This window comes from Lynx rufus, unplaced genomic scaffold, assembly GCF_022079265.1.
Source record: "Lynx rufus isolate CCGP_SWC_20201006 ecotype Redwood Valley unplaced genomic scaffold, mLynRuf1.p SCAF_9, whole genome shotgun sequence".
Taxonomy (NCBI): Eukaryota; Metazoa; Chordata; class Mammalia; order Carnivora; family Felidae; genus Lynx; species Lynx rufus.
In genome coordinates, this window is record NW_025814897.1 from 55780054 (window position 1) to 55800804 (window position 20751).

General features: G+C 53.9%; 1 protein-coding gene across 1 annotated transcript in view; it reads left to right on the top strand.

Moving 5' to 3' along the window:
• LOC124505923 (guanylate cyclase D-like) overlaps positions 1 to 20751 on the top strand; it is a 105801-nt gene that overhangs the window by 74094 nt on the left and 10956 nt on the right. The window contains exons 5-16 of the mRNA XM_047071976.1: positions 704 to 999; positions 2755 to 3109; positions 6670 to 6754; positions 7379 to 7475; positions 7559 to 7687; positions 8997 to 9077; positions 10173 to 10349; positions 10578 to 10734; positions 11028 to 11177; positions 14658 to 14806; positions 17829 to 17992; positions 18424 to 18616. Of these exons, the coding sequence (XP_046927932.1) occupies positions 704 to 999; positions 2755 to 3109; positions 6670 to 6754; positions 7379 to 7475; positions 7559 to 7687; positions 8997 to 9077; positions 10173 to 10349; positions 10578 to 10734; positions 11028 to 11177; positions 14658 to 14806; positions 17829 to 17992; positions 18424 to 18616 (2033 nt within the window). The remainder of the gene's footprint in view (positions 1 to 703; positions 1000 to 2754; positions 3110 to 6669; positions 6755 to 7378; positions 7476 to 7558; positions 7688 to 8996; positions 9078 to 10172; positions 10350 to 10577; positions 10735 to 11027; positions 11178 to 14657; positions 14807 to 17828; positions 17993 to 18423; positions 18617 to 20751) is intronic.

Sequence of the window (20751 nt, forward strand, 5' to 3'; positions counted from 1 at the left end):
GCTTCCTCCCAGGCTGTGGGGATCGGCTTTCCCTTGTGCAGGGAAAGCAGGGAAAATGCAGAATGGCACCCCCCACTTACAAAACAAATGGGTCTTTTGGTTAGCGTCCAGAATAACCCCCGGGTGGAAGAGATGGGAAAAAGGAAGCTCGGGTCCTATTTACCCCCAGTTGTAGTGAGTGAGTCTCCGAGCCACCCCCCACCCCAATTATACTGGGGCAGGGAGCAGCTGGCTTATGGCCCGTGGCCCATACGGCATGGCCCTCCAGGCTCAGCAGGGATCAGGGCTCCAGGCTCTGTCTTCCACATGACCGGGGTCCTCGGGCCCCAGCAAGGGGACTCTCAGCTTTCCCTAGTGGCTCTGTTTTCCCGCATTTCCTAGAGAAAGGGATTGCAGTAGGGAACCTAGACCACAGCCAGAGTAAGTGGTAGCCCTTTGTTGACTGAGGCGGTCCCCCTGGTCAGGGACCCAAGTGGAGAAGAGAGGAAGGACCCTTATCTTGGGCAAGGGCTCTCTTCCGTCCTGGGTGCCTGGGGATGGAATTGGCTGCTTATCGCCAGGGGCCTACTTCTTTCGCTAAGGCAAAGAGGAATCTATTCATGGTAGGGGCGTGGACCTGAGAGTTGCGAGCAGCTCTCCAGGGCCACAGACTCTGGGCTTCAGGGGAGGCCTGCAAAGGTAAGCACGCCTCTTGTACCCCCAGTGGTGGTGCTCTGCATGCATTCGGCGCTCCTGGGGGGCCTGGAGCAGACGGCCCTGCTGAGCCGAGCGTGGGCCCAGGGCCTGGCAGATGGGAGGCTGGTCTTCCTGCCCTACGATACCCTGCTCTTTGCCTTGCCCTACCGCAACCGCTCCTACGCGGCCCTTGGCGACCGCGGGCCCCTGCAGGAAGTCTATGACGCAGTGCTCACCGTCAGCCTGGAGTCCGGCCCTGTGGACGAGGCCTTGGAAGCTGCCAGGGCCATTGGAGAGGTGGCTTCCCACCTGGAGCCAGAGCAGGTAGGTCGATACAGGCCCGCGCAGGGCCCGGAGCCCTGGGTCGTGGGCAGGTGTGCGTGCATTCTAGGCCTTCCCGGCCCCGGGCCCGCTACCCACCTGGCCGACCAGTCCCGCCTCCTGGTGGGCACGTGACCTGTCCCTTATTTGACAGTGTCTCTGCCTCTCCCTCGGTACACTGTCTCCATCTCTCTCTCTCTCTCTCTCTCTCTCTCGTGTGTTACTCTTGGCCTGCTTTGTCAATTCACCTTCTCCTGTGACTTTTTGCCTCCTATTTTTCTATCTCCAGCTTAGTGCCTGTGATTCTCATCTCTGGCCCAGCTCTTCTTCCTCGGGCAGACTCTCTCCCTCCCCTTCCTCTGCGTCTGTCTAACAAAGTGTGCAGATCAGTAGGAGAGATGCCGGGGCGTGGGGGAATGGGAAGGTTTTCTGGAGTCACTGCTGTGAATCTGAGGAGTGTTAGTGGTGGGGGTGTGGCTGCCAGCTCAGTTTGGGTGGAGAGGACTCGGCTGCTCGGGTCCCTGTTGGGACGTCTGTTTCTTGGTGACAAGAAGACAACAGTGTCTGCATGCGATGACAGGAATGCAGATGCGGATGAAGGGCCTTGCAACCGGTCATTCGTCTGACAAATGTGACTTGAGTCCCTCTCACGTGCCATGGGGCCAGGCGTCAGGGACACAGTGATGGGTAAGACAGACCTGGCCTTCAGGGAGCTTCCATTATGTTAGGGCAAGACAGGTAACACCCAAGCAACCATATGGCCAAATCCAAATCGTGGCGATGTCGCCAAGAAAACTAAACAGGATAAAGTGACAGAGAGCAGCTGGGATACAGTAGTGGGTGACAGGAGCTAAGATAGGCAGGGAAGCCCACTGCAGGGAGATGGCACGTGAGCTGCATCCGGAACAGGAAGGAGGCAGCCAGGTGCAGGTCTGGGTGAAGAGTGACCAGGTAGAGGAAAGGTCAGGGGCAAGGGGCGAGAGGCAGAGTGAACTTCGGAGGCTAGAGGAATAGGCAGAGGGTGTGGAGAGGCTGGACTGTCATGACAGGTGGGGACAGGGGTCCAAGATAAGCTTGGGGCCAGACCATGTGAGGCATTTTATGCCAGGACAAAAGGAGTCTCAGCTCATGATCCTAAGTGAAATGGGAAACTATCAGCAGGTTTTAAGTAAGAAATAATTTGATTCATCTTCTTACAAAACATCGTTTGGGCTACCTGAAGGGCCTGAAGAGACCCGGGTGAAGCAAGGAGACCTTTAGGGGGCTCCTCTGCAGGCCAGGTGAGCAGTGAGGGGCTCAGATCCAGATGGCAGGAGTAGAGGGGTGAGGGGTCAATTGAGTTGGGAATAGATTCTGAAACAAAACCAAAAAGATTCAACGACGAACTGGAAGACAGAAAGAGAGGCGTCAGGAATCAAACCTAGATTCGAGAAGCCGGGCAGGTGGTAGCTCCATTTCCTAAGGTTCAGGAGGAGTGGGGTTAGTGTAGGAGAACCAGACGGAACCTTGAAGAACCAGGAGTTCTGTTTTGGACACGTCAGGCAGGTTTGACATGCCTGTGAGACGTCGGAGGTGGCGGTGGCCACGGAGACTGTGATTCCACTGAGTGGGGACTGAGGTCATGGTGGGACCAGAGAGAGGGCTGTGTTGGGGGCGGGGTGGGGGTGATAATCCATACAACTGCTGCTGGCAGGGCTCAGAGATGTCTGGGAGCCTGTGCCACGGGGTTATGGGGTTGAGGGACCTTCTCTTCCACAGGTGTCCCCGCTCTTTGGGACCATCTATGATGCTGTTGTCCTGCTGGCCCATGCCCTGAACCGCTCTGAGAGCCATGGGGCAGGACTCTCGGGGGCCCACTTGGGAGACCATACAGGGGCTCTGAATGTGGCTGGCTTTAGCCAGAGGATCCGGACGGATGAGAAGGGCAGGAGATTGGCTCAGTACGTCATCTTGGACACAGATGGTCAGGGAAGCCAGCTGGTCCCCACCCACATTCTGGACACAGGCACGTGGCAAGTGCAGCCCCTGGACAGGGCCATACACTTTCCAGGAGGGGCCCCTCCAGCACGTGACTCCAGCTGCTGGTTTGACCCCAATATGCTATGCATGAGAGGTAATTCATCATCCCTCCATCCATTCATCTCTCCATCCATCCAATCACCCAATGTGTTTTCCTCTTCCTGGAGAGCTCCCCACCTTGCCTGGTTAAATCTTACCTGTCTTACCAATCAGGGCTGCCCCTCCACCCCGGCCACCATGATCCCCACAGCCCCCGAGTGAATTGCTTCATGTTCATAAGGGTGTGTGTCCCGTGCTGGGAAGAATCAGTGCCATCTGTTCCCCAGACTAGAAGGTAGCTCATGAGAAGAAGCCTTCACCCAATTGTTTCTCTGCCCCTTTTCCCACAAATATTGCTGGAGGACCTCCCACGTGTCAGGCACTACGCTCAGCCCCAGGGATATAGGAGTGAATGAAATGATGTCCCTGCCCTCATTGAGCTGATGTACTCGAAGACCAACCCCAGGGCCTGCTTTCCAGGGGCTTCTGCCTGGTGACAGAGACAGGGACAGCTGAAAACAATACAAGACAGTGTGATCAGAGCCATGAAGGGGGCAGCCAGGGGCTGATGGAGCTCAGAGGAGATCCTTCTCCGTCAGCCCTGGCTCACAGATTTTACCATCTAACAGGTTTTTAATTAATTCATTCAACAAATCAATCAGCAAACATTTATTGAGCATCCACTCTGTCCCATGCTCAGTGCTGAGAACTGGGGATACAATGGCAGATAAGACTCGTGGTCACTGCCGGCACGTGGCATGGAGCTCCCTGGGTAAAGGGGGACGGGGTAAGGGCAGGTGCTCTGAGAGGGGGCTCTGAGAGGGGACACTAGGGGGTTGTGGGAGCCTGAGCAGCGGCCTCAGGATGTATCTTTTCTCGGGGATCTAAAAGTGACAGTTCACACTCTGGCCTGTGTTGTCATGATTATCACCGATACAACTGATCACCACCGTGGATTGAGAGACCAGACAGCGGGGGCTTTGGGGCAAATGTACTTAGGGCTGCAGTTCAGTGCTGCCCCTGACTAGGTGTGTGACCTTGGGCAAGTTGCATACCCTCTCTGGGTCTCCATTTCTCATGTAGAAATAGGAACAAAGACCTGACACCTTCAACTGCTTGTCCTTGCGTGAGGTGGGGGTGGGGCAGACCTCAGGAGCAGGGCTTGTACTTCCAAGGAGATGGGAAGGGGCTACGCGGTCACGTGCTCTCAGTGAGAAGCACTCCTCAAGTGGCACCTAGGAGCGCTGGGACCGGCTGGAGTTGTCCTGTCCAGGGCTGGCTTCTCTCCTCTGTGGGCCTCAGGGTCTTGTCAGCAAGAGAATGTGCCGTGTTCTTTGTTTCCTCTGATTGTTTTTGTCTTGGAATGTCAGCCTTAGAGAGCCATTCATTCACATCTCCTTTCAGCCTAAGCTTTATTCCTTGACTCCCTTTGGCAGCAAGATCCGTCGAAAGGGTGTGGGTGCTAACTGGATTAAATGTCCCTTCCACTCTTCTCTGGAGTCCTCCTCGCTGACTCTCTCCACTACTCTCTTAACACGAGCAGTCCTATCAAGGCCCCCAGTAGCCTCCATGTGCTGAGGCCCAGAGCCAGCTGCTAGTCTTGGCCTTGCTCAGCCAAGGGAGCCGAACTCCCGTCCTCCCTGCCACTCCATCCCTCTCCAGGGCCCCCTCACTCATCACCTTCTCAGTCATCTTTTCTGTTCTATAGAGTTCTAACCTATTAACACCGCTCCTGTGGGCTTGGTGCTTTGAGCCGTTTTCTCTCAGCACTTACTCCCACAGTGTCTTATCCATTCTCGTGGCCCCCAGATGGACATTGTTGTCTCCGAAACTCCATATCTGCCCAACCTCCTACTTGACATGTCCAATAAGATGCTACTGACACCTAGATATCTAGTCGGCATCTGAAACTTGATGTCTGAAGCTCAACTCCTGATCTGTCCCCCAGTCTGCCTCCCATGATGTTCTCCGTTGCAGGTCATGGAACCCCCAACCTCCCACAGGCACAGGAACGCTCTGTCTCCTCACACCCCCCATCCAGTTGGTCAGCACACCCTGGGGGCGCCATCTTTAGAATTTGCCCGGAAGCAGAGCTGTTCACCAGTCACTGCCTCCATCCTGGGCCAGGCCCTCGTCATCTCTCACTGGGTCACTGCCTTGCCTCCCCCTCGTCCTCATGCAACCTGGCCGGTTGGAGGATCCTTTGGAAACATAATCACTCCCCCACCAGGACCTGTAGAGGCTTGGCCTCACCCGGAGCCAAGCCAGAGTCCTGGCCTCTGACTTCACAGCACCCTGTCCCGCTCAGCATCTTGGTCTGTCTTCCTCCTGCTCTGCTCTGTCCTTCCCTGGATCGCAGGCCGCTCCTGCTTCAGAACCTTGGCACTCGTTGCCCCCTAGGCCTGGGGCACACTGTGCTTTCTGTCGCACCCTGTGCGTTTGCTCCCTTGTCTCCTCCAGATTAAGACTCAAAGCTTACCCTCTCAGAGCCTGGGCGAGAGGCAGGATGATGCGGTGGTTAGGAGCCCAGATGCCAGAGCGAAAGTGCCAGGGTTTGAACCCAGGCTCTGCCACTCACAGACAGTTACTTCTCTCTGTTTCCTCCTCTACAAAATTGTGACCATGACCATACCTACTTCCAGGGGTCATTGTGCAGAATAAGGTGAATTGAAATACAATAACATCGTCAGAATAGGTGCTTAATGCAATACAATGTGCAATAGTATAATAGGGATTGCAAGGTATTTGCTGCTATTATTATGACGGACTCAGACTGGAGGGCTTCAGCAGGGGGCAGACAGCAGAGCTCATCCTCCAGCGGAAGGAAGAAGGGAGAGGAGGCATGGAAGGCAGAAGGGATGGCCCCATTTCTGTGGCAGCAGAGGTCAATGTCCTCTCTCCAGATTGGGGCTGGGCATTCAGCATCCTTGCCAGCCTAAGCTGATGCTAGGGTTGCCCAAGCAAAGTAGGGGTGCCCTCCCAACCTTGCCAGTGAACTTTAATAGCCTCTTTACATCCAACTCCTGACATGAGGCCTGGAGATTTGGATTTGGTGTCAGGAAGGCTCTCTTAATGGTCAGAGTGAAGGACAATGAAACTGGCTGTCCAAACAGATAGCGAGGGGCCCATCAGAGGGGATACGCAAGAAGCAGGACAATAATCGACAGGGATACAAAATTTTTATTCAGCACCTGCCGTGTCCAGGCTCTGTGTTAGGTGCCAGGGACAGTGAGATGAATAAGACACAGGCCCTGCTATCCAGCCACTCTGTCTATTGGGAAGGGACTTGATATGCCATCAGACAAAAGACCATAGTCTGACCAGGACGGTAATGAGATCTGAGCAGGGACCATGGGGATCCGGGGACAGGGAGCCCAAGAACCCAGGCTGAAACACTGGGACTCAATACCTGTGTGTGATGACCAGTCCACAGATAGGACTTTCCTATGTGAGTGTCATTCTGAGCCTCATCCCTGGGGTCGGTCTGGATTGGGGTTTGTGTTTCCATTTCCCAGAGGAAGGCCCAGGAGGGGGTGCAGGAGCTGGGTGAAGGGGGCTGCCCTCCTTGTGTGGTTGTTACTGTTAGGACTCACGTCCATCCTGCTCCGCCCGCAGATGCACAGCTCCCGGGGAGCTTCCTCGCTTTTGTCCTGGCATGTGTCCTGTTGCTGGCTGGCGGGACCCTCACTTGCCTCATCAGGTGAGACTCTGTCTGCACCCGAGCCTCCTTCTGCCCCTCTGTGCCCCCCACCCACAGGGCCTCTCTTGTGTGTGCACAGTCCTGGCAATCTGCAGGAGGCTTTCCCATCCCAGGACCTCAGGACAGTCCAGCACTCCTGTCCACCTTAGAGCCTTAGTCAGGGCCCTGCTGAGGCTGGGGGGCCTTGAGAAAAGGTCCACTTGAAAGTTGGGGAAGAAGCCTGGGACCTTACGTAAGACTGTCCATCCCTGAGCTTCAGGCTATGAACATGCACAATGATGGCTTGACCAGGACAACTCCCAGGGCCCTTCAGTTTTGAAAGCATTCTTCCTAGGTCTGAAATCCTCTGTGTTCCCTGAGCCTGCCCCCGGCCCTCACCTCAGGAAGCCTCCGGGCAGTTTGGGAACTCCCAGGCTAGGGACCAGTAGGCTTATCAGGCCTGAGCTGGGCCAAGGGCCTGGGTAGGGGGCAGTGCTCAGCAGTGACCCCTCGGTGCTGGGACTGCTGGGGAGAAGGGAGAGAAAGAGGGAGAGGGCTCTGGGTGAGCGCAGGCCCAATAGGCCAGATCGAGGTGGGAGTGATACGTGTGCCCTCCCTCTGCCCTGCACTTTCTCTTGCCTCCAGATTGGGCATCCAACAGCTACAGCTGGTGCGGGGCCCCCACCGGATCCTGCTGACAGCCCAGGAGCTCACCTTCATCCATCGGCCGCCAAGCAGACGGGTAGGGGGACAGGCACTGGGCTGGGTGGGCAAGCCGCTGACTGAGGCCTGGTCCAGGCTCTTGACCGCACCTGCCCCCTCCAGAGGCTGCACGTGGACAACGTGAGTGAATCAAGAAGTGTGGCAGATGGCGGGAGCCTGAGGTCGGTGGCCCAGGGGTCAGCAAGGAGCCTGCAGGCCCCCCAGGAGCCCACCAATGTGGCCCTGTACCAGGTGAGGGGCTCTGCCACCACAGGTTTGGGCCTGAGAAGCTGCAGTGAGTTTGGGAGAAGCTGAGGGAGCCCACAGCCTCTTGGGCTTCTGTATGCCCTACTCCTGTTACAGAATGGGAAACCGAGGCTTGAAGAGGGCCAGTGACTTTCCTCGGTCCCACAGCAAATCAGTGGCATAGTAGGAGTGGAGAAGGACTCTCAATTCCCAGCTCAGCATGGTTTGTGATCTGACCTTGGGACAGCAAGTTGCTGGCTACTTGGGCCTGGGCTCTCCCAGCGTGGGTCCACCCAGGGTTTCTCTCAGCACGGGGGCCAGTCTAGGTCACCCTTCTGCCTGTTTCGGCAAGGGACAGTGAGATCCCAGGTCCCTGAGGCCCAGAGGTGAGGGAAGCACACAGCCCCAGACCGTCAGCCGATAGGGAGGCCACAAAGTCAGAGATTAGACCGGCAGGATTCTAAAGTTGTTGAGGACACTGTGGCTTTTCAGGTGCTGTGTTCTCCAACTCGACAATTCACTGATGTTCCGATTCTCAAATTCTGTGACTCACAGCTGATGAGCCAGGCTAATTGTACAGGAAGCGACATGAGGCTTATGATCCTTCTTTTCCACTTCCTCCCCAGGGGAATCCCATCTTTTCTTCTTTTATGCTGAAAGGAGGCTTTAATGCTGTACAAAGCATGTTCTGTCTGCTTCTCTAAGTTTGCTGACAGGCTGTGGGTGAGGCTGACAAGGCAAAAATCCATCCGTGACAGGGGAGAGAGGGCTAAGATTGCAGCTAGCTCTGGGCCAGGCCGGGGCGAGGACCGAGCCCCAGCCCGAGGCTTCCTTCTCTCCCGCCGTCCCCTCTCCTACAGTCTCTGGGTCACAGAGCCCCCGTCACTTCACAGGCTTTGGGGTGTTGTGGGTGCCTGAGGCTTGCAGAGTAAAGTTGACCTTGACACTGGGAGCATGTTGACATGCTTTATATGCAACAAGTGTTAGCTCTTGCAGGGCGAGTGGGGGTATCATCTTCCCTTTACAGAACTGGAACAAGAGGCTGAGAGAACCAAAGTCACTTGTTCAAGCTCACAGACGGAGCTAGACAGTGGCAGGGTTAGGACTGAACTCGGGTCTGTCAGCCAAAGCCCCTGGCTTTGCCCCACCAAAGTGAAAGTCTAACTTCGGTTTCTGCCAGCCAGGCCCTGCCTGGCTTGCAGCACACAGAAAAGATACATTTATGGGGCCGGGGCTGAGAGGCACAGAGGGATTAACCCAAGGTCGCACAGCAGGAGACCAGCATCGGCGAACTTTCTCGTTCTTCCTCCAACAGGGGGAGTGGGTGTGGCTGAAGAGGTTTGAAGCAGGCACAGCCCCTGAGCTTCGGCCCAGCTGCCTCAGCCTTCTGAGAAAGGTAGGGCCAAGGAGGGGAGGGGACGCTGGCAGGGGACCCCTACTGGTATGGAGTGGTCCCCGCTCAACGTGGAAGCTTCTAGCCTCAGAAAGGAGTCCTTTCTATCATCACAATTGCTGCCCCATGGCCAACACCTCAGCCACAGTTACACACTCATCTTCACTCACGAGCATTCCTCAAGTCACGTCACCACCTCAACGTGACCATCACCACGACCCCCAGGGGCACAGTCCCTTCCATCAGTATCAGCAACACCCTCTAAGGACCTCATCCTGTACCCACCATCCCTCCACCCATCCACCCATTTAGTCACTGTGTTTTGAGCACCACCTATGAGCCAGGCCATGTTCTGGGTTTGGGGGTACAGCTGTGGAGAAGAGGGACAGGGTTCCTTCCCTCAAGGAGCTTCCGGTCACTTGTCATCACTAACCACATAAGCCCCTTCACCCCCGAGGTTGTCAGTATCCTGAGAAGCACTGTGGCTGGAGCACGGAGCACAGGATTGGAATCAGGAAGGTCCCAGGTAGAATTCTGCCTCCATGAAACGCTTAGCTTTCCTGTAAAATGGAGCTAATGAAATCTACCCTCTGGGGAATTAGGAAGATTGGGGAGAACATATGAAATAACCTAGAATTGTCTCTGGCCAGAAGTGTGCCTTTGATAAATGCTAGCATCACTGCTTGGGTTCAAGCTCTCTGACCTGCTGGGCAGCCATGACAGAGGCTATTTTCTTGTTGAGCCTGGTCCCTTCTGCTCTTCTTCCTCTCCTTATCAGTCTCTGAGTCTTAGGGGAGAAACGTCACAGTTTTCAGGTCCATGGTTCCACTTAGGTTGGGAAACAGGCCTAGATCCCTACACTGTGGAGTTCGCCACAGCTTATTCATTTATTCTCCCATGACACTTCCATTCACTTGTTCACCCACTCATCCATCCATTCATCCATCCATCATCCATCCATCCACCCAACATTTCTGGTGCCTCTCTGTGCTCTTCCCTGTACTGGGTGCTAAATACTGGAGACCCAGATGTGGATTGTACCTGGTTCAGCCTTCGATGTGCCCCTGGGGGCTGCTAAGATGCCTATTGCCCCAACAGATGCGGGAGATGCGGCATGAGAACGTTGCTGCCTGCCTGGGCTTCTTTGTGGCCCCTGGGGTCAGTGCTCTAGTGCTGGAGCACTGTTCCCGGGGCAGCCTGGAGGACCTGCTGCGGAATGAAGCTCTGCGGCTGGACTGGACTTTCAAGGCCTCTCTGCTGCTGGATTTGATCCGTGTGAGAACCCTCCCTGGGCCTAGAGCTATGGGGGCCATGGGGAGGGCAGGGAGAAAAGAGACGCTCAGATTTCCAAGACCTGGTCTCCTACTTTGTCTAAGAAAAATCTGAACAGTATGGGAGAAGGTGAGAGGAGGCAGGAAGTGTTTCTGGGGTCTGTGAGATGCTGAGAGGACTAGGGGCCCCTTTGATTCATCACATAATGGGCTACCATTACGTCCTTTCCAGGGCATGCGGTATCTGCACCATCGACATTTCCCTCACGGACGCCTCAAGTCCCGAAACTGTGTGGTGGATGGGCGCTTTGTCCTCAAGGTCACTGACCATGGTTATGCAGAGCTCCTGGACGTTCAGCGGGCTCCCCGCCCCCGGCCAGCCCCAGAAGGTCAGCTCAGGGATGGGCAGGCGCTGCCAGTGGGTTTTGAGGCCTCTATTTAAATTGGATGCTTGTGAGGCAGGGGGACAGGGGAGATGTCCAATCTTTTAGCACTTCCTGTGGTATGACCTTGAGCTGCCTCAGGCCCCCTACCTATGAATGGGGGAGAACAGAAGCACCTATGTCCTCCTGGGGGCTGTAGGTAGAGGGCGATGACACCACCTATGTGAAGTGCCTGCCCATCTTGGCCCAGTTTGGTGGACAGTGGGTGAGGACAGTGTGGCCTTGCCTTGTGACTGCAGAGCTGTTGTGGACGGCTCCAGAGCTGTTGCGGGGGCCCGGGGCGCCGGGACGGGGCACCCTCAAAGCAGACATCTTCAGCATCGGCATCATCCTGCAGGAGGTGCTGACTCGAGGCCCACCCTACTGCTCCTCAGGGCTCTCCGCAGAAGGTACAGTGCCCTTGTCCTCCTTCCTTGGCCGTTCGCTGGCTGGAGTCCCCGTGTAGTTGGGGAGCTCTGTGGCCACCAGGAAATCCTGGCGGAAATAACCTTACAGACACACTTGCCTGGTTTGACCACGAGAATTAAGTTTCTTTGGCTCAAGCCAGGCGGCCTTCAGCAGCTCCACCAAAATGGCAGCTGACCAGCTCCAGGGCTAAAGATGTTGATTTCTGGGTGAAAACCTCAACCCCCTCTGCCCCTTCTAAGGTCACTGCCATGTCTGTGGATGCTCACGCCCTAACCACCCCGCCTTGATCTGCATAGACTTTGTGTCCATATAGACCCCAGTTTTCCCCAGCGGTATCGCTTAACTTACTACATGACCTTACACAAATCGCTTACCCTCTCTGAGCCTTAGTTTTCTCATCTTTAGAATGGGGATGAAATAAAAATGGGCCAGACATCTGGCCCTCGTCTGATGTGGCCAGGCTGCTCAGTATTTAGGGGCTTGCTTCTCTGCCCAGACAGGATTCCTTCAAGAACATCTCTGTCCTTATACTTGAGGTGTGCGGGATGGTCACTCACACCTTCCCCATCATCACTCAGTCTTAGATGTTTTCTTTTCTGACCCCAGTGCGGAGGACCAACTTCAGAAACCTTTCCTCCCTTTCTGTGTTTCTCATCAGGGTTTCCCAGACCCTGGGCTGTTCTTCTAGCTGCCCCCCTCCTGTCTGTGTCCAGTCCCAGGGACCTGTCCTCACAGACACCCCGGCCTCTCAGCCCACAGTCCAGGGCAGTGATGGAGCTGAACCCACTGCTCCGTCCCACCCCCAAAGGAAAATCATTAACTCATGGGAGGCCTGGCTTGCTTCCTTTCTCCACTAAAGCACTGCTCAGTGAGTAACGAGCATTCCAAGCTCCAAATTTATGAGGTGAAGAAGTGGGAAGGAGGGGGATCTTTGTCAGGCCATTTGTTCAACATCCTCAGTGGCCCGACCCCCCACATCTGCCCGCTGGGTGAGGGAAGACCAGCCAGATGGGGTCCACAAGTGTATGGCCCTCAGGCCTGGGCTCCATCAGGCTTTAGGTGCAGGGATCAGGCCTGGAACCTGATGGCCGCCATTGGATCAGGCTGTCAGTCCAGGGCCTGCTCCGTCCCCGGGCACGCTGTCCCTGGTCTCGGGGAGTAAAACACTAAGAGCCCAGGTACTGGGGGACGCCAACCTAAGCCCAGCCCCAGGCCAATTCACTTCATAACTTTGAGGAAATCCCTTTCAGGCTCTGAGCCTCAGTTTCCTTGTCTGTAAAATGGGGACTATGTTGCCTGCCTCCTAGAGTGGTTGTGAGGAGTCAGTGAACTTCTTTAGACCAAGTGCCTGACACATGGTGGGCACCCAATAAATATTTGCCTGGGCGGTTTTAGGGAGGTGCTAATGGGGGAGCCCACATTCTCTCCTGAATTCCCAACTTGGACGCAAACGCTCCTTGATCTTAGAAGTAACATCTTTTCAAGATCCTGTGTGTATGCGTGTGTGTGTGTGTGTGTGTGTGCGCGCGCAGTGGGGGTGGGGGGTGGAATTGCAGCTTCCAGAGCTCTCTCTGTCATATGCTTTATTCCACTGGACAACCCTGGGAGGTGGTAGGTGCACTCGTTAGAGATAGCTGAGTGAGGCCCGGAGAGGGGAAGGGGCTTCTCGGTGGGGAAGCAATGGGTCTGGGACTTGGACAAGCTCAGTGTCCTTGCCCTAAAATCTCCTGGAGTCATCCATGGAGCATACTCCCATAGAGCTGGGTGTGTGTGTGGCCTCCTCCCTCAACCGCTGACATGGCCGGTCCGTCACCGTGATGCGTTGGGTGTGGACAGCGGGCCGGGCAGGGGGAGGGAACGTGAGACCGCGGCTGGCCTGGCCTGGGACAGCCGTTTTCAGCACATTCACATACGAGGACTCCGTTTTAATGTCAAAAACGTTTGGAGCCTCACATGCTATGTGATTTTTAATATCCGCTGACTGAGAAAATCCCCAAAGACAGAATCGGCTCTGAAGTCAGCAGCGCTTTGAAATGGATTTGTATTTTATTCATCACAACCCCATCTGAATACTTTTGAAAAAGAGTCATACGTGTGTGTGTGTGTGTGTGTGTGATGTGTTATTGATTCCATCTGCACACCCTCCTTTGTAAGCACACACAGCTTTCCAGGCCCTTTACTCAGAGGCCCTCAGGGTCTGATGCCTGCAGGCTGGAAGCCTCTGGGCAGAGAAAATCATGTAGGCCTGGAGGAGATCGGGCTCAGTTCTACAGTTTGCTTTTTACCAACCCTGCAGCTGTGGGTGAACTCCTTCACTCCCAGGAGCCTCAGTTTCCCTATATATAAAATTAGACAGGGACTCATGCACTACCCCCCAACAAGGGGGCCAACAAAGAATGTGGAGGGAACTGAAATCCAGAAGGAAACTTCTCCTCGGTGGCACCAAGGGCCCCCGCCTCCTCGGTCAAGAGAGGAGGATCCCAGCCCTCCTGAGGGAGTAACCTGTAGCCCTAGGAGGTCTGTACTATTTATAACTGTACTTGTTATATGGGAGGAAACTGAGGCTCAGAGAGGTGATATGACTTAGAATGTAAGAGGGTGATATAGAAGTCCCCTCCTGATCCGCTGAAAATCTGAGCTTGGTACTCAGCCCCACTTCCTCCCAATGCCCTTGTGAGTCTCTCAGCTCCCCCAGTGCCCCCAACAGCTTCCTGAGGGGGAGCTTTTCCCGGCCAGTTGTCCGATGAGGAGGCTGAGGCACAGAGTGATGGCAAATAGCAAGAGCCAGAACTAGAACGCCGATCTATCGGACCTCGACTTAGTCGGATGGTCTTTATCACAGGGAGTGGGGACAGGAAGATCATGGCAGGGGCTGTCTTGGGAAAATAATGATAATGATGATGATAATGAAAGCATACAATCTTGTTTCACACATGGGGAGTTGGCACCGGAAAGTCTCCAGGTGGCAGGACTGGAGGCAAGAGCCACAGCGTCAAGGTTTCAAGCACATCGGTGGGGCATCGCTGGCAAGAGGCAGCGACTGGGTTTGTGGGTTGGCGGGGGGGGGGGGTGCTAGCTAGGGGCCAGGTGCCTAACATCTATCATCTCTTCCCTCTGCACTCCTCTCAAGAAGGCAGTTTATTAAGTTCGTTTCACAGGTGGGAAGACTGAGGCTCAGAAAGGTCACTGTCTTGTCCACCATCTCCCAGAGAGGTGGAGAGGCAGATCCAGAAGTCAAAACCCACTTTTCAGCTCCTAGCGTGAGACCCCTTCCCAAGCCACACCCTGGGCAATCCTGGGTCCACTGGCCAGCATGCCCAGAAGAGGTGAGAAATACCCTCAGGACCTGATCCCTACACCCCCATGGGCCTACCCTGCCCTCCTTCTCAGGACCCCAGGCCAACCCCTTGCCACGAGTCCTCCTGGGCCCGTCCGACCTATCGTCCACATGTTTATTGCAGAAATCATCAGGAAGGTGGCGTCGCCCCCTCCCCTGTGCCGGCCCCTGGTGTCCCCTGACCATGGGCCGCCCGAGTGTATCCAGCTGATGGAGCAGTGCTGGGAGGAGGCTCCAGAGGACAGACCCAGTCTAGACCAGATCTACACCCAGGTCAGTGCACCCCAGGCCAGTGCTCCCAAGAACTAGCAGATCGGTTCACTTCACTTTGCCCAGTGACAGCCAGATACTACCTACGACGCCTAGAAACCTTATGTAACAAAGGGGCAACAGGCCAGCACCATCACTCCTGCGGGGGAGAAGGGGGGATGGCCGAGGTCCACCCTCTGAGGAAAACTTTCTCAGATCCCTGGGTTCCGGGGATGTGTGTTGAGTGCCTTCCTAAGTGCCGAGGCCCATGCTATGTTGTGCTTACTTCATTTAATCCTTAGGCTAGCCCTCCAAAAAAGCACTGTTATTATCTTGGCTTTACGGGAGAGAAACTGAGGCACAGATTGGTGAGGGACTCGCCCAAGGTAACTGAGGGAGTGAAAGGTGGGGCTGGAATCCAAACTCAGGTTTGTCTGTCTGCAGAGCTGGTGCTGGAAATCTCGGCCTCCTGGCCCCAGAGCAAAGAGGTCGTTTGTGGCTGTGGAGACAATGCTGATTCCCCTTGTCCGTGAGTGGAATTAGTGAGGAGCTCGGGTGCACCCCCACCCCCAGGCCTGCCTTGGGATCTATAACAGGAGGGGTGAGGCAAGTCTGTACGAGTTTGCAGGGCGATGGTGGAGAGTGTGGGCCTGACTGAACTGGCTAATGGCTCCCACAAGACTAACCCATCAAGCCTGAGGTGACATCTTTGTGCCTCCCTTTCTGCCCTCTACTCCCCAGCTGCAGCAAACGTTGCCAAGGAGAGGCTCAGCGAGCAAGAGGGGCGTCCAGACAGGTGATGAGGGAGCGGGAGTGAGGAAGACACACAAAAGGAGCACACAGGTGTCCCCTGAGAATCCTTCCCACATCCCCTGACTTCCCACCTCCTTTCCTCACCTCAGCTCAGGTATCAGGCGTGGCGTCGCCATTGCACAGATGAGAAATCTGGATCTCAGAGTAAATGAGCTCTCAGTGGCCACCGTGGGGGTGGGTTGCAGAGCTAGGACCAGCAATTCTTAAAACACGAGCCTGGAATCTATCCAGGGATCAGAGATTGCCGTGGCCAGCGATGGGTGACTGTGGAGAAAGATCCTGCCCAAGGCTCTGGGGTGGAGAAGGCAGAGATGGGCATGTGATGCATTCGGCGCAAAGGCAGGGACTGGACCACGCCGTGGGGAGGCTAAAGGCCAGAATGCCTTCGTTCACATGTACATTGCAGTTTACCTCCTTGACCTTGGGCACGTTGATTGCTCTGCTGAGCTTCAACCTCCTTAAAAGTTGCCTGGTAAGACTAACTGTGGTCTGACTCCCCACACTTGAGTGACCATCGGGTGAGATAACTAAGTTAAGAAAAAAGGTGGTTCTCTGAGAAAGAGAGAGTGAGTGAGGCATTAGAGAAAGAACATGGACCTGGAAATCAAAAGGCTTGGGTTTGCGTTCATTTAACATTATTCTGGGAGTATCGGCTAATGCAATTAGACAGGAAAATGAATACTGGAAAGGAAGAAGAAATTAATTGCTATTTGCAGATCCTATGATTGCGTTCCTGGGCAACCGGGGGAAACAATGGAAAGCGCATTCCAGTTTTTAAACTAATTCAGTGGGTTGGCCAATGATAAAATTAATACGTGAAAGATCTCAGTTTGAAACTCAGTTCCACCATTGTGAAGTCCTTGGCAAGGTATCTCACCTCTCAGATCCTTTGTTTTCTCATTTGTATAACGAGGGCCTTCCTTGCAGAGGTGAACTTCTGGTCAGTATCAGGTCCTTGGTGCCTCAGGGTCAGCAGCTGCCATGCCCACCCCGACTGCCCTTTAAGCTTGCGCCTCTGTTTTAATGGGCGGTATAAAATAGGTGCACGTGAGGGGCTGCAGCCACTCCCCACCTTACAGATGTTGGGTTGAGCTAAGTGGTATTCACGGAGGTTGGATATGTGCACCTACACACGCACACCTGCCCACACACTAAGCTTCTGGGTTTAGACAGGGTTGGACTCCTTCACTTTGACCGTCATTAATTTGCTTCTCCCACTGACTGCACTTTGGGAAGGTACAAACCAGACTGGGGAAGGTTCTAGTAAATCTCCTTAGGGAACGCACTGCCGTATTTCCTGTAAGTTTCTCATTGAAGATGTGATTTATGACCACATATGAATGTCCTCATATGAAGGCCTAAGACAGGCATTTCTCTCTGCTCAGCAGCCAGCGGTAGTTTGTTTCTTTGGAGCAACCAGTTTAATGCTCCGCTGTCTCATGGACTCTGCGGATCATATAATCTATATTTCCCTCTTTGCTTTGTTGCTAGGAAGCTTATATTCAAAATTGTGACCAAATTCTAACATACATTTTGCTAGACCAAAATAGCAGGCATTTTCCCTCCTTTGGTCCCAGTGGTCTTACGTATTTATTATCTTATTTTGTAAAACATTTTTTTGAACAAGGAGAGAAATAGAGGTAGAAATGATTATATACATAACTAATCTACATGTATCTTTTCTATCTACCTGTCTATTCACCCACCCATTCATCCTTCTATCCATCATATCCACCCATCTGTCTGTCTGTCTATCTTCCATCCATCCATCCATCCATCCATCCATCCATCTATTGTCTATCATCTATGTATCCATCTATCCATTCATCCATCCATCTATCCATCCATCCGTCTGTCCATCTGTCCATCCATCCATCCACCTTTGAGAAGAACAACAAATGTCCACTCCACAGTGTTGTTGTAAGAACCAGAGCAGTAGGGTTAGTGTTTGTTAATGGTAATGCTATGCTGGCCATGGGCTGGCTCTTTTGCAAAGTCCTCTCCCTGCCGGCCCGCCTCATATAGAACTAACTCACTTTTCCTTCCAGCTGTCTGTGCTTCCCCTGTGCTTCCCTCCAGCTGCCGTCCCTTGTCTATTACATATCTGCTCCTCACCAATGGAGCTCCTCCAGGCAGGGACTATGTCTGCTTCATTCTCGTGGCCCAGATTGCCAACCCAAGAGCAAGTGTGCTGACCTTCATGGATGAATTGGGACTTTTGTTCCATTTTCAGTTCAAAAGCCTCAATCAAGGCAAGAAGACCAGTGTTGCTGACTCTATGCTGTGGATGCTGGAGAAGTATTCCCAGAACCTGGAGGACCTGATCCAGGAGCGGACTGAGGAACTGGAGCTGGAGAGGCAGAAGACAGAGAGGCTACTCTCTCAGATGCTCCCTCCGTGAGTGGCCCCTTAGGACTTGATTATGTCTCTAGCCTCAGTGGCTCTGAGCATGGGACCTGGGACATAGTAGGTGCTTAGTAAGCCTGGATTCCATGAATTCATTTAACTTAGTCATTGTTTATTTATCTAACATATTTTCACAGAACCCCTATCTGTGTTAGGCACTATGTTGGGCTTTTGAGTATTAACTCTGCTACCTCACTTCCTCGGGGGCAAGGAGAGGGCACAGTGTCCCCCATCTGACTTCAGAGGAAGTGATGTCCAGAGAGGGACAGGTATGTGCTGGAGGGCAGCCAGGATACAAGCAGGCCTGATCCAGATTCCCCAGTGCTTAACCCAAGAATCCCCCCCCCCACCGAAATCCCTCCCTCCAAACTATGGGAAGGGGGTCCTCCTACCTTGTGACTCTGGTCCTTCCCATTCTTCAGGTCTGTGGCTGGAGCTCTGAAAATGGGGGCAACTGTGGAGCCAGAGTACTTTGACCAGGTTACCATATACTTCAGTGACATTGTGGGTTTCACCATCATCTCAGCCCTGAGCGAGCCCATTGAGGTGGTAGGCTTGCTCAACGACCTCTACACACTGTTTGATGCTGTTCTGGGCAGCCATGATGTGTATAAGGTGAGAACACCAGAAGGCTGGCATTCCAGCTCTCCTTCCTGCACTGCTGTGTTTGTGTCATACATTCACTTCTAGTCATTTACCTGTGTGGCTTTATCAGTTAGCTATTGCCGTGTAACAAATAACACCAAAACTCAGTAATGTAAAATGATAAACATTTATTATTGCTCACAAACCTATAGGGAAGTTGGAAAGTTCTCTGGACTCAGCTGGACCACTCATGCATCTGTGGTCAGTTGCAAGGGAGCTAGGAAGTTCTGCCGATCTTGGCTGGGCTGTCTCATGTGTCTGGAACCTTGACTGGGACAGCTCTGGCCCACATGGTCTGTTAACCCCAAGTAGGTTGGCTGGTATCATTCACATGGTATGGCAGGGTTCTGGGAAAGAAGACAGAAGCCTCTTGAGATCTAAGCTGGGATTGGGCACACGGCTATTTCTGATATATTCTATTGGTCAAAGCAAGTCAAAAAGCCAACCCATGGGTGCCTGGCTGGCTCAGTCGGAAGAGCATGCAACTCTTGTTCTTGGGCTCTTGAGTTTGAGCCCCACGTTGGGTATTAAAGTTTACTTAGAAAGGGGCCAACCCAGATTCAAGAGGTGGGGAAATTAACTCCACCCGTGCTGGGCAAGGGCCAACAGATGAGTCATCTCCTGTGCCTGTCCTCAGGGAGAGCTCACTGCTACAGATAAAAGATGAAGACAGCCCACAGTAAAAGCGATGGTCAGGGCAGGCAAAGGAGGCTGAGAGGGCCCCCAATCCAGCTAGGGTTAGACGTGTGGAGTAAAAAGCAAGAAAGTCTTCCTGGAGGAGGTGCTATCTTCCTAGCGCTGTCCAGTCTGGGTGTGGTTCCTCCAGGCAAGCCATGGGGGAGTAATGTGCCAAAGCCTGAGCCTTGAGGGGATGGGCCTGGTGAGTATGAAGAGTGCTGAACGGGTTGTAATGGCTGGACGTGAAGTGGGCTGGTGGTGGAGTGGGTGGCGGCTGAGGGACACTGGAGAGGGGAGCAGGGGCAGAGCTGTCAAGACCTTCCACGATCTAGTCCCTGTGCATCTCTCGACCTTGGGTTTCAGTCCCAGCTTGGCCACCAGCTTCTGTGTAGCTTTGGGCAAATGGTTTCCCTCTCTGGACTTCTGTTTCCTTATGTATAAAACATGAGGAATGGTGACCTCAACCTTGGGGGTTGGCAGATGATGGGTAGTTCCTAACCCCCTTGAAAAAGTGCTGTGTAAGCAAATTGTACCTCTGTACCTGCTGTGGGGACCCCACCCCAGTCCTGCCCCTCGTTCTGGTCCAGTTGCTAGAGGTCTTGGGTCACTTCCGACACAGTGGAGGAGGTGGGGGGGGGCGGAGCTCCCCAGAAACTGCCACACTCAGACTCCACTGGCCTTAACCTCCTTTTGTGACCCACCAGTCCCCTTCCAGCCATAGCCCTCCAGGGAGGCAGGGACAGGGGAAGGCCAGGCCCTGTGGCAGAAGCCAGAGTGGACAGGATGCCTGGACAGAGGCACCTCTTTGAGGTGCCAGACAGTCTGCTGATAGCATTATGTACAGTATCCCAACAACGATAATTGCCAGTACTTATTGAGTGCTTACTGTATACTGGGCAGTAGTCTAAGTGCTTTATATGTACTAATTCACCTAATCATCATTGCAGTCTGTAAGGTAGGTAATGGTACCCCTACTGTATATATGAGGAAACAGGTGATTAATGGGCTCATCTAATTACATATTTCCAGTGGCATGTGAAGCTGAGATTTGAACTTGGGCATTCTGATCCCAAGACCTCCCTTCTCTGGGGCTCACCATCCCTAAGAGATGAACATCCTCAGGATAAACCAAAGGTTCATAGTGGCCCACAAGACCCTCCAGGAGCTGGCCCCACCTACCTCTTTACCTGTATCTCTGGCCGCGGCATCTCTGCAGACCCCGTATTCCTCACACATGCTTTGCTGACAGGGCTACTAGGCCTTTGCACATGCGGTTGCCTCCTCTTGGGACACTGGTCTCCCTCCACGTCACCTGGCCCCCTCCTAACTCATCCTTCTGGCCTCAAGTTAGCCTCCTTCCCCTCCCAGACATGGTTAGGAGCTCCTGTGTGGTGCTGTCATAACTCCCCCTGGAAAGCACAGCCACA